The sequence below is a fragment of the Arachis hypogaea genome, chromosome 5 (genome assembly GCF_003086295.3).
Source record: "Arachis hypogaea cultivar Tifrunner chromosome 5, arahy.Tifrunner.gnm2.J5K5, whole genome shotgun sequence".
NCBI lineage: Eukaryota > Viridiplantae > Streptophyta > Magnoliopsida > Fabales > Fabaceae > Arachis > Arachis hypogaea.
In genome coordinates this window covers 46,382,313-46,397,941 of record NC_092040.1, presented here as the reverse complement: position 1 = coordinate 46,397,941, position 15,629 = coordinate 46,382,313, and the positions used below count along the sequence as shown (strand labels likewise).

Here is a 15,629-nt window from a genome sequence, read left to right as displayed (position 1 = left end):
TCCAGTACTTGCTTAGGGACAAGCAAGCTTTAAGTTTGGTGTTGTGATGCCAGGGCATTTTGGCCAGTTTCACTGACCGTTTCTTTACTGTTTTTAGGTAATTTCATGCATTTTCTTATGAAATAAGTTAGTTTTGGGCAAATATTCACTCAGACCTTGATTCAAGCATACATTGTGCATTTTACCTTATTTCATGGGGATTTTGCATGATTTTAATGACAAGATTGTATATTGCATTACCCATGACTTGGACTAGAACTTTGATGCACTCTATTGCTTGATTTCAGGACCAAAAGGAAGCAAGGAATGGGAGGTAACTTGCAAAGTTAAGGAGAAAAGTAATTGCCAAAAACACTCTCAAAAGCCATCAATACCCACGTTAAAGAGTCACGTTAACTAAGTTAACGTGAACTCTAACGTGGAGAAGAGAAGTTGAGCCAACGTTAGTGACACTTAACATTGTCACTAACGTTGGCAATTGCTCACAAATGACCACGTTAGAAGCCACGTTAACCTAGTTAACGTGGCCTCTAACGCTAAAGGGGGAAGAGAAGCCAACGTTAGTGACACTCAACATTGTCACTAACGTTGGCCTAAGGTGCAAAGAGCCACATTAACTCCCACGTTAGCTTGGTTAACGTGGGAGCTAACGTAAGAGATAGAGAGTTGTCAACAAGGTTAGTGACACTCAACATTGTCACTAACGTTGGAGCAACCACACAACCCCCAAGAGCCACGTTAACCTCCACGTTAACTTGGTTAACGTGGAAGCTAACGATGAGTATTAAAGAATGAGCCAACGTTAGTGACACTCAATATTGTCACTAACGTTGGGATGGCTAAGAATGGCCACGTTAGAAGCCACGTTAACCCAGTTAACGTGGACTCTAACGTGAGACCTAGGGGCACACTTGAACGTTAGTGACAATGTTGAGTGTCATTAACGTTCTCGAAGGTTGGCAAAAGCCACGTTAGAAGCCACGTTAACCTAGTTAACGTGAGCTTTAACGTGAGGCAAGAAGGGGCACACTTGAACGTTAGTGACAATGTTGAGTGTCACTAACATTCTCGAAGGCTAACAAGGCAACGTTAAAAGCCACGTTAACCCAGTTAACGTGGGCTTTAACATGAGGCAAAGGGGTGCATGGAAACGTTAATGACAATGTTAAGTGTCACTAACATTCTCGAACTTGTATTTTCACTAAATGTTAAACACCCCTAACGTCTTGAGCTAAAGTCTCTGCCCACTTCACACTTTCTCTCTGCAAGTAAGCCAAGCCCAATTGAAGAAAGGAACTGCTTCAAGCTCAAAGATCCAAAGGCCCAAGACTTAAAGAACTAACTAGAAGCTGAGAAGAGTAGTATATATAGGAGTAGTTTTGAAATAGAGAGGAGCTTTTGGGGGGAGGAGCTAGAAAAGAGAACTACTCTTTGTATTTACTTTCTTTGCACTTCTAGCTTTATGATGTATTCTCCATCTTTGATTTTGATTTCTAGAGCTATGAACAACTAAACCCCTTTCATTGGGTTAGGGAGCTCTGTTGTAATTTGATGGATCAACACTAATTTTCTTATTCTTCTTCTATCTTTCCTTTTGATTTTACTTGAAAGCTTTTGATGATTGGATTTTTGACGGTTTGGAATTTCTCAAATAAAATCTCGTCGAAGTATAGTTTCTAAACCAAGCAATAATCCTTTCATACAAAAAGTTGTTTGTCACTAAAACAAACCCCTAAATTTATAAACCGAAGTATTCAAACCTCGGGTCGTTCTCCCTAGGAATTGTAATGAAGTGTTTTGTTATTGGTTGAGTTATTTTTGGGGTTTTGATAAGAGGCATGAAAGATAAATGGCAAGAAAGTAAACTAACAACTATAAAAGGCTCTTGGCAAGGTATGAAAATTATAAGTCCTATCCTAGTTATCCTCCTCAATTGTGATGAGAATTGTTCATTGCTACCACTTAGTTAACCCTTACTAAATGAAGGAAAGTCAAGTGGATGAATTGACTTGAGCCACAAGTCCTAGCCAACTCCCAAGGAAAGACTAGCTTTAGTGCACTCCAAACCAATTAGCAATCTCTCCAATTATCAATCAACAAAGGAATTAGATAACTCAAGTGTCACTAATTACTCTACCTAGGCCAAGAGGAACAAAATCTACACTATATCTAGAAGAGACATTTCAACAAACACATAAAAGGCAATAAAAGTAAACAACATAAATTGCAAGAATTAAAGAGAGATCTAACTACAAAGGCAAGAGATCAACAATAGAAAAGCAAAGAAGACACATTTATTATGAATTACCCTTTTTTGAATTGAAAGAAAATGGAAGGAACAATAGTAGATCTACAACAAAGCATAAGAACAACATAAAGGAAATTACAACAAAGGAATGGAAGAAGATGAATGTAACAACAAAGAATTGAAAGGTAGAAGTAGAAGAAAGCAAAGATTAAAACCTAGATCTAAGAACTAGTCCTAATCCTAATCCTTATTCTAGAGAGAAGTGAGAGCTTCTCTCTCTAGATACTACTTCTAAAACTAATCCAAATGTATGGAAATGAACTAATGGTAACTAACATATGTTTTCCTCTTCACTCCTTGGGTTAAATAGCATCAGAAATGAGTTGGATTGGGCCCACAAGACTTTAGAATTCGCTGGCCACGTTTTGCTTTAAGTGAACCAGGTGGCAGCAACGGCGCGTGCACGTACTATGCGCGTGCGCACCACCATACGTGTAGCAACTATGGCAAATCTTATATCGTTTCGAAGCCCTGGATGTTAACTTTCTAACCCAACTAGAACCGCATCATTTGGACCTTTGTAGCTCAAGTTATGGTCGTTTAAGTGCGAAGAGGTCGGCTTGACAGCTTTCCGGTTCTTTCATTTCTTCATGAGTTCTCAAACTTTTCATGCTTCTTTCTTCATTCCCTTGATCCAATCTTTGCCTCCTAAACCTTAAATCACTTAACAAACATATCAAGGCATATAATGGAATCAAGGTGAATTAGATTTAGTTATTTTAAGACCTAAAAAGCATGTTTTCACTCTTAAGCACAATTAAAGGAGAATATACAAAACCATGCTATTTCATTGAATAAATGTGGGTAAAAGATCATAAAATCCCTTAAATCAAGCACAAGATAAACCCTACAAATGGGGTTTATCACCCTCCCACACTTAAACCAAGCATGTCCTCATGCTAAAACCAAGAATGAAGTAAGGGTATGGCATTTATTCAATGGGAACTAACTAAATGCGCGATGCAATCTACCTATATGAAACTATCTAAATGAATGCAATTGCTTGGTCAAAATAAATCAATTCCCAAGAGGCATATATGCACAAGGTCTAAGGACTATCAAGTCTACTCCACAATTGAATTGAGCTATTAAATATTTTTACAAACTTGCATGAAAGGAGATGATCATGGGTGGAAACATGTAATTGAGCAATCGAACCCTCACCGGTAGTGTTTGCACTCTATTCGCTCAAGTGTTTAGGGTTGATTATCTCAATTCTCTCCTAATCATGCTTTCTAAGATTTGTTTTTCTTCTAACAATCAACAAATATTTCATGCATGCATACATATATCATGAGGTCTTTTCTTTGGTTGTAATGGGGTTAGGGTCAAGGTAGGATGCATATTTGGTTAAGTGAGCTTGAAATTTGAATCTTTGATAAGCTTAAACTTCCCACCTAACCTATGACATCCTATACAATTTCAAAGCTAACCTAACTACCCATTTCTCACTTTTTCACATACTCATGCAATTTCTTTTCATTTCACAACACTCATGCATTGATTTTATTGAGCTACACTTTGCTTTGGGGCATTTTGTCCCCTTTTTATTTCTTTCTTTTTCTTCTTTTTCTTTCTTTTTTCTATTTTTTTCTTTTTTTCCTTTTCCATATTATTTTTTTTCTTTTTCTTTTGTTTTTGTCATTTTTTTTCTTTCTATATACAAGAACCTCAATGCATAAGGTCTTACATTTGATCAATACATGAGTATGTATCCAATTCCCAATATTTCCAATAATAATACAAAACTACCCTTTTATTCACCCAATGTCCCAAGGTTTCCACACTTGAATGATACTCACACACACTAGCCTAAGCTAATCAAAGATCCAAATAAGGACATTTATTGTTTTCCGCTTTAGGCTTGTAATGTGCTAAAATTAAGAACCAAGTGGGTTAATCGTCGGCTCAAAATTGGCTAACAAAGGAAGATAAAAGGTAAGGCCATTTGGGTAAGTGAGCTAATGAAATGATGGCCTCAATCATATAAATGCATGAATACACAAAATAATGGACATAAAGAATCAAACAAATCAAAGATTACAATTATAGAAAGAGAATAATGCACACAAGAAGGAAAAATAAGTGGTTATAAGATGTAACCACACCATTAGGCTCAAATCTCACTTGCTTGTGTTCTTAGCTCAAAAATATGATCCACAATATATATATTTCAAGCAAGTTTTATGAAAAGTTTTTTACTCAAATCAATTGGTGCCCTATAGATAGAAATCCTTGAAAATTTTCATTATTTTGACTAAGCTTATTGTGTATACATATGCAAAAATTAAGAGAATGCAAGTAAAAATCCTAAAAACCTAAAATGAAATGCAAAAGTGTTGGGATTAGAAATTTGTCACCCAAAATCGCCGATCGGTCGGACGACCTCCCCACACTTAAAAGTTTGCACCGTCCTCGGTGCACTCAAAGATGAGCAAGGGGGTACGGCGAATCTCGAGATTGCTGCGTGTTCTTAGTCTTGCTTCCATGTTTGCTTGTGGTGCATTCATAATGAAAAACAAAAATATAACACCATAAGATGAGAAGATATAAAATCAAGGAAGCATACATTGTTGAAATGAGGAACTAATCACTAGAAATGAGTGAGTGGATTAGTGTGACATGAATGACAAATAAGTGTGTGAATTCTAAATTGCGCGGTTTAGAACACACATTAGCCTAAAAGTTATGTCACAAAAGAAGCATGCACTTCACTTATCCTAGTGTGCTTGAGATGCTTTAAGTAAGCTTGTAAGGTAAAACAAGCATTAGAGAAGCATGGAAGCATTCAAGCTAAAACATATGGATGCATATGATCATGAAACACAATGCATTAAGGTAAATGCACAACATCATCTATCAAGAGGTTGCCTAATCAAGGAAAAGGATTCAAATCACATGATGGCTAGCTACAACATGCAATTCAAAAAGAGTTACAAGCTCGAAGGCAATTCTCATCACTTGGTATTTTTCAAAAGGTAAGCATAAAAAATTCAAAACCAAGTTAAATATAACCTCAATCATAGAATCCAACAAAGATTATCTAAAAACATTCATGCTAAAATAGCATTTAGGTAATAAGGGGCAGCAATGTATAGTAAACAAAGTCAATAATCCAACACTTATAATGAAAAGAGAGAAAATAAAATGAAAACTAACTAAAGCTATCTAACAAACAAACTAACTAACTAATTACCTAACTAAAATAAATGGTTATCCATGGTGTTTGGAAGTGTTGGATGAGGGGTAGAAGAAGGGAAGAAGAAAGGAGAAGGAAAGAAATGGAAAGATGAGAAGAAAAGAAATGGATGGAAGAAAGGGCATCCACGTGTACGCACGCATGACGCGCGCGCGTCGATGGCTTATTTCAAGAGTGGCGCATACGCGTCATGTGCGCGAGCGCGCAAATAGGTTTGTGCCTCAGGCCCAATTTCCGCACAGTGTAGGCCTAACTCTCGGGTCAAGGTATGGAAGGTGGAACTTCTCAATCCACGCGTACGCGTGCATGGCGCGCTCGCGTGGATGGTCCAAAACGCTTGATGCACGCGTACGCACACAGTGTGCGTACGCGTGGATGGTGCTCTATTTTTTTTTCAAAAATTTTTGCTATGTTTTTGCACCAATCCAAGCATTCCAAACCTCCAAACAGCTACCAAAATACCATAAAACCTTATTTAACATACTAAACTACCAAATATACTCAACTAACTAAACAAAACATGAAATTAGACTAATTCTACCAAATATTTACAAAAGAGAAAATGAAAAGAAGTTACCATGGTGGGGTGTCTCCCACCTAGCAATTTTGTTTATTGTCCTTAAGTTGGACTTATGGGGAGCTTCTCTCAAGGTGGCTTGTGCTTGTACTCATCTTGGAACTTCCACCAATGCTTGAATCTCCATTGTGCCCCAAGATTTCCTATGGGTTGAGCCAAGTGTTGATGGAGTTCTTCACAAGCTTGGGGCTCCCAAAGTTGATCCTCTTCTTGTAATCCGGGATCCCACACTTTGTTTTCACACCCGTCTTGAGGTTGATCATCATTATTAGTCCATCCGGGTGGTGAGTAAGGTGAATTCTCTATACAGTGGCCAACAATCCTCCTAGACCCATCTATTTGAGCACTACTCCAACCTTTATATCTCATGTTTGATGCATCAACCATAATGAGCCTTGATTTGCAACGCCCACCACAAAACCTTTTCGGCTTACGCTTCATCCTACAAACTTCCCTAAGTTGGCCATCCGTTTCAAGTAAACCATATTCAAGTGGGATAATAAAGCTAATAGAAATGAATTTCACCCACTCAAATGACGGTGTAGATGGCAACCTAGGCAAAGATGCTTCCAAAGATCTTGACAAAGCATAACCAACCCCCGTTCTTCTATTTCTACGGACTTCCACCTCTTCACAAGATCTCTTAATCTCAATCCTTTGTTCAACAATTTTATCTAAACCTTTTCCTTTACTCAAATCATAATAGGGAGGGTGAGAAAAATTTACCTCCTCAACGCTTTCAAATCCAACGGGAGAAGGTTCTTCATGCTCAAAGGATTCTTCACCACTAAGACTTGATGCTTGATCTTCATCACCAAGGGAACTCAATTCTTTCTCTATCCCATCCAAGTCTTCATATGGAGTATGCCTTGGAAGGTGTGCACTTTCCTCCCTAGCATCAATTTCAATCATCTTGGAAGGGTTTTCTTCAACTCTATGTTCCCATGGAAGCTCCACATCTCCTAAGTCTTCTACCACTTCTTCCTTGTCTTCAACAATTAAAGCTTCCTCCAATTGTTCTAATACAAAGCAACTTCCCTCACTTCCCACCGGAGTTTCCAATCTCTCCTTCATGCTATGTTCTTCATTTGATTCTCCAAACATAGCCATGGGAGTTCCTTGAATGTTCAAGCATAGGGAGGCTAATTGATTTGTTACCGCATCCAAGGCGGCCATGAAATTTTGCACATCCCTTTTCATCTCTTCTTGCCCTTGAGCAAGAACACCAAGGGTTTCATCCATTAGAGATTGGGGTGGGTGGAAGGGTTCATCATTTTGGGGGAAGGGTTCATAATAGGAAGGTGATTGTTCTTGGTAGAATTGTGGTGGTTCTATGTTTTCCACTCTTTCCACTTGTTGCACAACACACTCCATGGTTGCTTGAAATTGATCCAATGCTTCCTTGAGACGATCCCTTGACTCTTGTTCCTCTTGGATTATATGATTATGATCATGTGGCTCTTGGATCAATGGATATGAGTATTCTTCCATGGGAGGTTGTGGTGGAAAGTAGTATTCATCTTGTGGTTGAAAATTTTCATTTATTAGAGGTGGTTCATCTTGGTAATAATATGGAGGGGGTAGCTCTTGAAAATGTTGATGTTGTGGTAGTTGCTCTATGTATGGTTCATATTGCTCATATGGTTGTTGGTAGGATAGATATGGGTTAGAGTCATATGAAGGTGGTTGGTAAGAAGGGGCTTGTGAGTATGGTTGAGAGTTATGTTGAGGATATGGTTCATAGGCATATGGTGGTGGTTCTTGAAAGTCACAAGGTGATTCACCATAGCCATTGGATTGATATGCATCATAGAATGGCTCTTCTTCATAGTGCATTGGTGGGGGTTGTTGCCATGAGGATTGATCATAAGCATATGGCTCCTCCTACCTTTGGTTATCCCATCCTTGATACACATCTTCATTATAGTCCTCATCACCTACAACATAATTGTAATCACACTCATAGCCAAAATGAGAATTCATGATAGCAAGAGAGGGCAAAAAAACAAAAAATAGGAACAATTAAAGAGAACAAACTAAAAATTAACAAAGAAGCAAAAAGCAAACATATTCACAATATTCACATATATACAATAACCAATAACATAACACCATTGCAATTCCCCGGCAACGGTGCCATTTTGATGATTGGATTTTTGACGGTTTAGAATTTCTCAAATAAAATCTCGTCGAAGTATAGTTTCTAAACCAAGCAATAATCCTTTCATACAAAAAGTTGTTTGTCACTAAAACAAACCCCTAAATTTATAAACCGAAGTATTCAAACCTCGGGTCGTTCTCCCTAGGAATTGTAATGAAGTGTTTTGTTATTGGTTGAGTTATTTTTGGGGTTTTGATAAGAGGCATGAAAGATAAATGGCAAGAAAGTAAACTAACAACTATAAAAGGCTCTTGGCAAGGTATGAAAATTAGAAGTCCTATCCTAGTTATTCTCCTCAATTGTGATGAGAATTGTTCATTGCTACCACTTAGTTAACCCTTACTAAATGAAGGAAAGTCAAGTGGATGAATTGACTTGAGCCACAAGTCCTAGCCAACTCCCAAGGAAAGACTAGCTTTAGTGCACTCCAAACCAATTAGCAATCTCTCCAATTATCAATCAACAAAGGAATTAGATAACTCAAGTGTCACTAATTACTCTACCTAGGCCAAGAGGAACAAAATCTACACTATATCTAGAAGAGACATTTCAACAAACACATAAAAGGCAATAAAAGTAAACAACATAAATTGCAAGAATTAAAGAGAGATCTAACTACAAAGGCAAGAGATCAACAATAGAAAAGCAAAGAAGACACATTTATTATGAATTACCCTTTTTTGAATTGAAAGAAAATGGAAGGAACAATAGTAGATCTATAACAAAGCATAAGAACAACATAAAGGAAATTACAACAAAGGAATGGAAGAAGATGAATGTAACAACAAAGAATTGAAAGGTAGAAGTAGAAGAAAGCAAAGATTAAAACCTAGATCTAAGAACTAGTCCTAATCCTAATCCTTATTCTAGAGAGAAGTGAGAGCTTCTCTCTCTAGAAACTACTTCTAAACTAATCCTAATTTGTGGAAATGAACTAATGGTAACTAACATATGTTTTCCTCCTCACTCCTTGGGTTAAATAGCATCAGAAATGAGTTGGATTAGACCCACAAGACTTTAGAATTTGCTGGCCACGTTTTGCTTTAAGTGAACCAGGTGGCAGCAACGGCGCGTGCGCGTACTGTGCACGTGCGTGCCACCATACGTGTAGCAACTATGGCAAATCTTATATCGTTTCAAAGCCCTGGATGTTAGCTTTCTAACCCAACTGGAACCGCATCATTTGGACCTCTGTAGCTCAAGTTATGGTCGTTTAAGTGTGAAGAGGTTGGCTTGACAGCTTTCCGGTTCTTTCATTTCTTCATGAGTTCTCCAACTTTTCATGCTTCTTTCTTCATTCCCTTGATCCAATCTTTGCCTCCTAAACCTTAAATCACTTAACAAACATATCAAGGCATCTAATGGAATTAAGGTGAATTAGATTTAGCTATTTTAAGACCTAAAAAGCATGTTTTCACTCTTAAGCACAATTAAAGGAGAATATACAAAACCATGCTATTTCATTGAATAAATGTGGGTAAAAGGTCATAAAATCCCTTAAATCAAGCACAAGATAAACCCTACAAATGGGGTTTATCAGCTTTCGATCTTCATCCAATTGGATAGTTATCTTGGAAAAGAAGCTGTTCAAACATGGATCTCTTCGGATCCTTGAAAGAGGAATGAAGAGATTAGCTAGAAATGCTTTCTCATGCTGGACCAAATTGAGTGTGGATGGGTATGTGGCTATAACCCTCCAAGCATTTGATTTGGGAAGTGCATGTGGTATAATCAGTGACCACACTTCATCTCTTCTCATGAGCAATTGACCAAGGAATTGGCTATTGATCAAGATTTGAGAGATTGAATTGCAAGAAATTGTGATTCAATCACTTAAGATTGCCAAGGAGATCAATGAGTGCATTGATTGAGGAAGAGATGAAAATTAAATTGATCCGGAGAATGCAACATCTCCTAAGCCCAATGAACTCCCCATTTCTGATCTTACCCATTCTCTTTATTTTCTGCAATTTACTTCTATGAGCAATTCCCCCATTCCCATTTACAATTCTGCTATTTACTTTCAGTCATTTACTTTCTTGCTATTTTAATTTCTGCAATTATCAACTCTATTCATGGATTCGCTCAACTAGATCATTCCTCTAATTAAAGTTGCTTGATCAATCAATCCCTGTGGGATTCGACCTCACTCTATTGTGAGTTTTTACTTGACGACAAATTCGGTACACTTGCCGAATGGGAATTTGTTGAGAGACAAGTTTTACCCCGATCACATACATCATTGTAATTGGTTTTGGTATGCATCTTGTAATTAGTTTGCCTTCTTGATTAAATATTTCTATATTCTACTTGATCTAAATTTTTTATCTGTTCTCTCTATCTGTATAGTTTTTGTATTATTTTGCCTATATTTTCATAACTGAGAAATCTCTCACACTGGCGATGGTGCTGAGGGTTGTTCTGAGGTAATGATTGGAGTTATGATACTGAAATACTGAGTTGGAACCGTTATGATAAAAGAGAATATGAATGACTTGTACTGAGAGGAATTAGAAATCTGAGATCACTAATTAGCTGAGATTTAGTTCTAAATACCCTGTTTGGTTTAGAAAGGACCCTTGGCTTGAACTATAGGTTGACTAAAGTATAAGATTTCCTAGTGAATTCGGGTAGTTTTACATTATCTCTATTTAAAACTGTTACCCCTATTGAGAATCTGAAAGGATGATGTTCTCACCCGTGTTGAGAATTATTTATTTTATAGATGCAAGACATGAAGTACCTTATTGAGCATGTTGGATTCTCTTTGGGAAGCGAAGATTTCATCTTGGGACTTGTATATTGTGTACTTAGCTATATATGTTCTCCACTTTTGTATTTTTTTAATTGTATATCCCTCTTAAATGTTAATTATGGAGAAACAGGATTTATGTTTATATTTTTGTCATGCTTTTGGGTTGTATATATATATTTTTAGCCAGCCTTGGCTTCGCAGGTCGAGAAGATTAGAGCTTAATATATATCTCTTTTGGATCTTTTATATATATATGTTTCGCTTTCAAAGTAGGAAAATATAAGCATTACTTTTTCTAAGAGTTAAACATCTCTGAAGCCTTTAACATCTCACTCATTAATTACTTTTTTAAATCCATAAGCTTTTTCCCGTTCAACTTTAAGACACTTGTTCATTGTTCTTTACTTCTACTTCAAGATTCACAATCCTCTTGACAAGGTTTGATTGATCTAATTAGAGATTCAATTAGATATTGCTTAGTCCAATCTGTTAATCCTCGTGAGAATGATATCCACTCATCGTGGTATTACTTGGAGCGATTTGATGCACTTGCCAATATACGAGAGTATCAATTTTGGCTCATCACTTCAAATTGGCCTCAGGGTGGTATTTTTTCAGTGTGGCATATATCCTTATAGACATCGACCAAGGAAACCTGTAACTGAGTGTAGGTGTGGTACCTCCTAAGTCTGTCCGAGTTGTACTCTTTCTTTTTCTTCTGGTCTTTCTCCTTATCTCGAGACTAATATTGGTTGCTTTGTCTAGTTGTGGGTTTTCTCAATTGAGTAGCCTCTTCCATGTTAATATACTTCTCTGGGTTGCATATGAGGCATTGGCTAAATACATTCGACTTTTGAAATTACTTAGGTGATGGCAGGGTTGATCGTGCTGTCAAAAAGGTCCATATTTGAGCTCTTGAAATTCCCAGGTACTTTTGCTCGCATGATTTTCTCTGAGAATAAGTCTTCACTTCTCGAGGGTGTGGCTTCCCAATCAGTTCGAGGTCATCTACCATGGAGATCAGACTCTAATCTTTCCAGTTTTTTCTCCAATTTCCTATGTCGTCGTACCTCTCTTCGTAGAGCCCTCTCAGACTCACGTTGTCACTCCAGGTCGATCTCAAGCTATTCTAACTGACTATGGTGTTCATGGACTAACCCCATTAATTCCGTTGCATCTCTATCTCTTAACCCTTTAGGCCTATGAACTTCAGATCCTATTCTTCGTCGCTCTGGGTAATTCATGTCTCTTCCTTCATCGGTCCCCCTATCTTTTGTGGTGGGATCACGATTGTGTAGTCGTCATTGAGTTGTTTTTTCTCTTGAGGTTCTAAATTGGATGCCGTTTGTCCATTTTCTGGATGATCGTTTGCCATGGTTGGGTGTTTAACTCCAAGTCCCTAACAAAGGCCCCAATGTTCCAGGAATTACATGAAACTAATAATTTGGGCTTGAACATGAGGTCCAAATTCCTTCTGACTGGGAATCCAATGTCTCCTCCAACATGGCGCTGTTCGAGTTCTTTGAGGGAGGATAGGGTGTGGTACCTGCAAGAAACTCTGATGCCTAAGTTAGTAAGGATTTTAGGCAGGTTTAAGTGAGTTGGGATTCATAAATACCTGTGTAGAGTAGGGTATTTCTGCCGTAGAAAGATAATCTTTGTTATCTTTTTGTAACTTACCCACCTATATTGTTGGGTGGTTACTTTCCATTCTGTATAGAGGTTATTTAGATCTCAAATTTGAATTGTGAAGCTGATTTCTCAGTGCAGTTAAGATTCTGCACACAGGTCGGACACGTGGATTGATGAGTCCATTTCCCATGTAGGTCGGGCAGATGAAGGGAGGTTTCCTGAACATTTCTTTTATAGATTGGGTTTGTCCACTTTTAGTCTGGCTTCGTTTTTGGACTAGGATATGAACAATTTTCATCTATGAAAAATATTATGTTGACTAATACTCGTGCTATTACATTAAAAAAATAAACCAACAAAATTCAATAAAAATCTTTTCTAAGCAGCTAGTTTTTTTTATTTGTTAACTTTGTTTTTAAGTAAAGAAATGTTTGAAAAAAAATATAAAATAAACATCTAATTGATCTCTAGTGTATTTTAGATCACAAGTTGAAACTTATGTATGCTTAACCAAAAAAAATTTAACAAATTTTATTAGACAATTAAATTTTAAACAAATATGATAGTAAAATAAATTACTTTTCTTTCAAAATATGACCAAAATTGTTTAATCCGAAACCAGTTGTTTTTACTAAAAATATATCTATATAACAAGATTTAGATTCACATACTTAAATTCATCCTATTTTTTTTTAGCTCTGTATCTTTGTTTGTGAAGAGAAGAGTTCAATTATCCTAATCTGAGTTTTGAATAATAAGAAAACAATGTCTGATGAGGAGCACCATTTCGAGGCTAAGGGTGATGCAGGAGCATCAAAAACATATCCACAACAAGCTGGAACCATTAGGAAGAATGCTTACATTGTTATCAAAAACAGACCTTGCAAGGTCCCGTCCTCTCTCTCTTTTCTATTTTCTGCTCATTCATTTCTTTAATTCTTTTCTCTCGGATCCCTCTTGTAACCCAATTTTATACCTTTTCTTTTTTCTATATTAGAATAATAATGAAAATGTAGCATATTTTAGTTGAAACATGCATCAATTATTCGTTGAATATAATGGCGGTCACATACAAATTCTACCGACTCACAATTGCGTGAAGAATTCTACCGACTCACAATTGCATGAGCAATATTTGTTTAACATAAATAAGATAAAAATTTAACACACTAATCTGGAAGGTGAAAATGACCTTAAAATTACCGTTCTAAATCTTAAACTCTGGATTATGATATTAACTTATAATCCTAAGCGTTGTATGTTTATATTTCTCTCGACAATTGTGGTTGTTTAATTGATTGAAACCAAGGTGATTCTTTGAAAAAAAATATATGGTGACAGGTTGTAGAGGTTTCAACTTCGAAAACTGGGAAGCATGGACACGCGAAGTGTCACTTTGTTGGTATTGACATTTTCACTGGGAAGAAGCTTGAAGATATTGTCCCATCTTCCCATAACTGTGATGTATGACACTCTGGAATTTTACTCGAATAAGATCATGTCATGTTTATTTACGATTTTAGGGTGGTGGTTGTTGTTATTATTATTATCATTATCATTATTCAATAAATTACAAATCCTTGCATTGTTTTGTTTTAGGTTCCTCATGTCAACCGAACTGACTACCAGCTCATTGATATCTCCGAGGATGGATTTGTATGATTGCGCTCTTGACTCCTTAATCTTGTTTCCTCGCTCCTTTCGTTTTTGGTCACACAACACTCTACATTGCACTTATATCATTAACTTTGAGGTTAAGTTTGATGCATAGTGTCATCCAATAAATTTTTATTTACTATTTTTTTATGACTATTTAAATAGTATAACGAATTCTTTTTTTTTTTTCAAAGAATAAATTATTTTTCATAATACACATAGTTGTAAGAGACAGAAGATATAATAAAAAACTGAATTTGTAATTTGATTTTCACAACAATCATTTAGAGATACCTCAAAGACCAAGGAAAATGGCATTAAATGATGAAACTAACCATTTTTAATGTTGAAGAACTCATTATGAGTAGAGTTTTCTTTATTTAATTTTCATGAAACTGTTTGGAAAAATGTTAGATAGTCATCAAAATTTATTGTTTTTAGCCATCAGATAACTATCAATATTTAAAAGTATGGGATAAAATATGTTGTTGGATTACTAGACTAAAAGAACTAGATTAAAAGAATTAAGTTGATGGATAAGTAATGGACAAAAATAATGAATTATGATGTCCTCCTAGTATTTCTCTATTTTCATTTGAATGTGTTAGGTGAGTCTGCTCACTGAGACGGGTGGCACTAAGGATGATCTTAAGCTTCCAAGTGATGAAAGTCTACTTTCACAGGTTGGGATGCTTGACCTTTCTACATTGAGAAGTGATTCTCATACATATCTTATCTTTTTTTTGTAGACTGAGTCAACTTTTCTCCACCATTGAATGGGGTGCAAGTCATATACACTACAATATTGCACCACATCCAGTGGTGAAGAAGAGTCAGCAAAATGTGTGTGAATATTTAATAACATTTCACAGTTTCACCAGTTATTAGTCACATTATTGAAGATGAGAATATTAGATATTTGTCTTTATTAGAATTAACTTGTATGCAGATCAAGGATGGATTTGCTGAGGGTAAGGATTTGGTCGTGTCAGTTATGTCTTCCATGGGCGAGGAGCAGATTTGTGGCCTTAAGGACATTGGCCCCAAGTAGTAGGCCATGTTCCATACTTCCATGTCACTTTAATGCTGGAACTGGAAAGCATAAGTTGCAAAGAAGATTATAAATAGCAATCTTTCTTTTTCCTTTTAATTATACTTATATGGTTTTATGTGCTAATTTATGCCAAAATGTGCACCATTCTTGAGATGTCTAGTTGTCTACTTTGTGACTTTATATGTACAGGAGTTCTTAACACACACATTAGTGTTCTCAATATTAGTATTGTTCTAACAAAAAATAAAGATAGAAACCAGACAACTTTAAGCTACGTTCTAAATCAA

General features: G+C 36.4%; 1 protein-coding gene across 1 annotated transcript; it reads left to right on the top strand.

The window, feature by feature from the left end:
• Window positions 1–13,311: 13,311 nt before the first annotated feature.
• On the top strand, window positions 13,312–15,616 carry LOC112801550 (eukaryotic translation initiation factor 5A-like). The gene is made up of 5 exons (XM_025844352.3): window positions 13,312–13,520; window positions 13,974–14,096; window positions 14,232–14,288; window positions 14,897–14,971; window positions 15,238–15,616. The coding sequence occupies exons 1-5, from the start codon at window positions 13,398–13,400 to the stop codon at window positions 15,337–15,339; spliced, it is 480 nt and encodes a 159-aa protein (XP_025700137.1). The 5' UTR covers window positions 13,312–13,397; the 3' UTR covers window positions 15,340–15,616.
• Window positions 15,617–15,629: the final 13 nt, after the last annotated feature.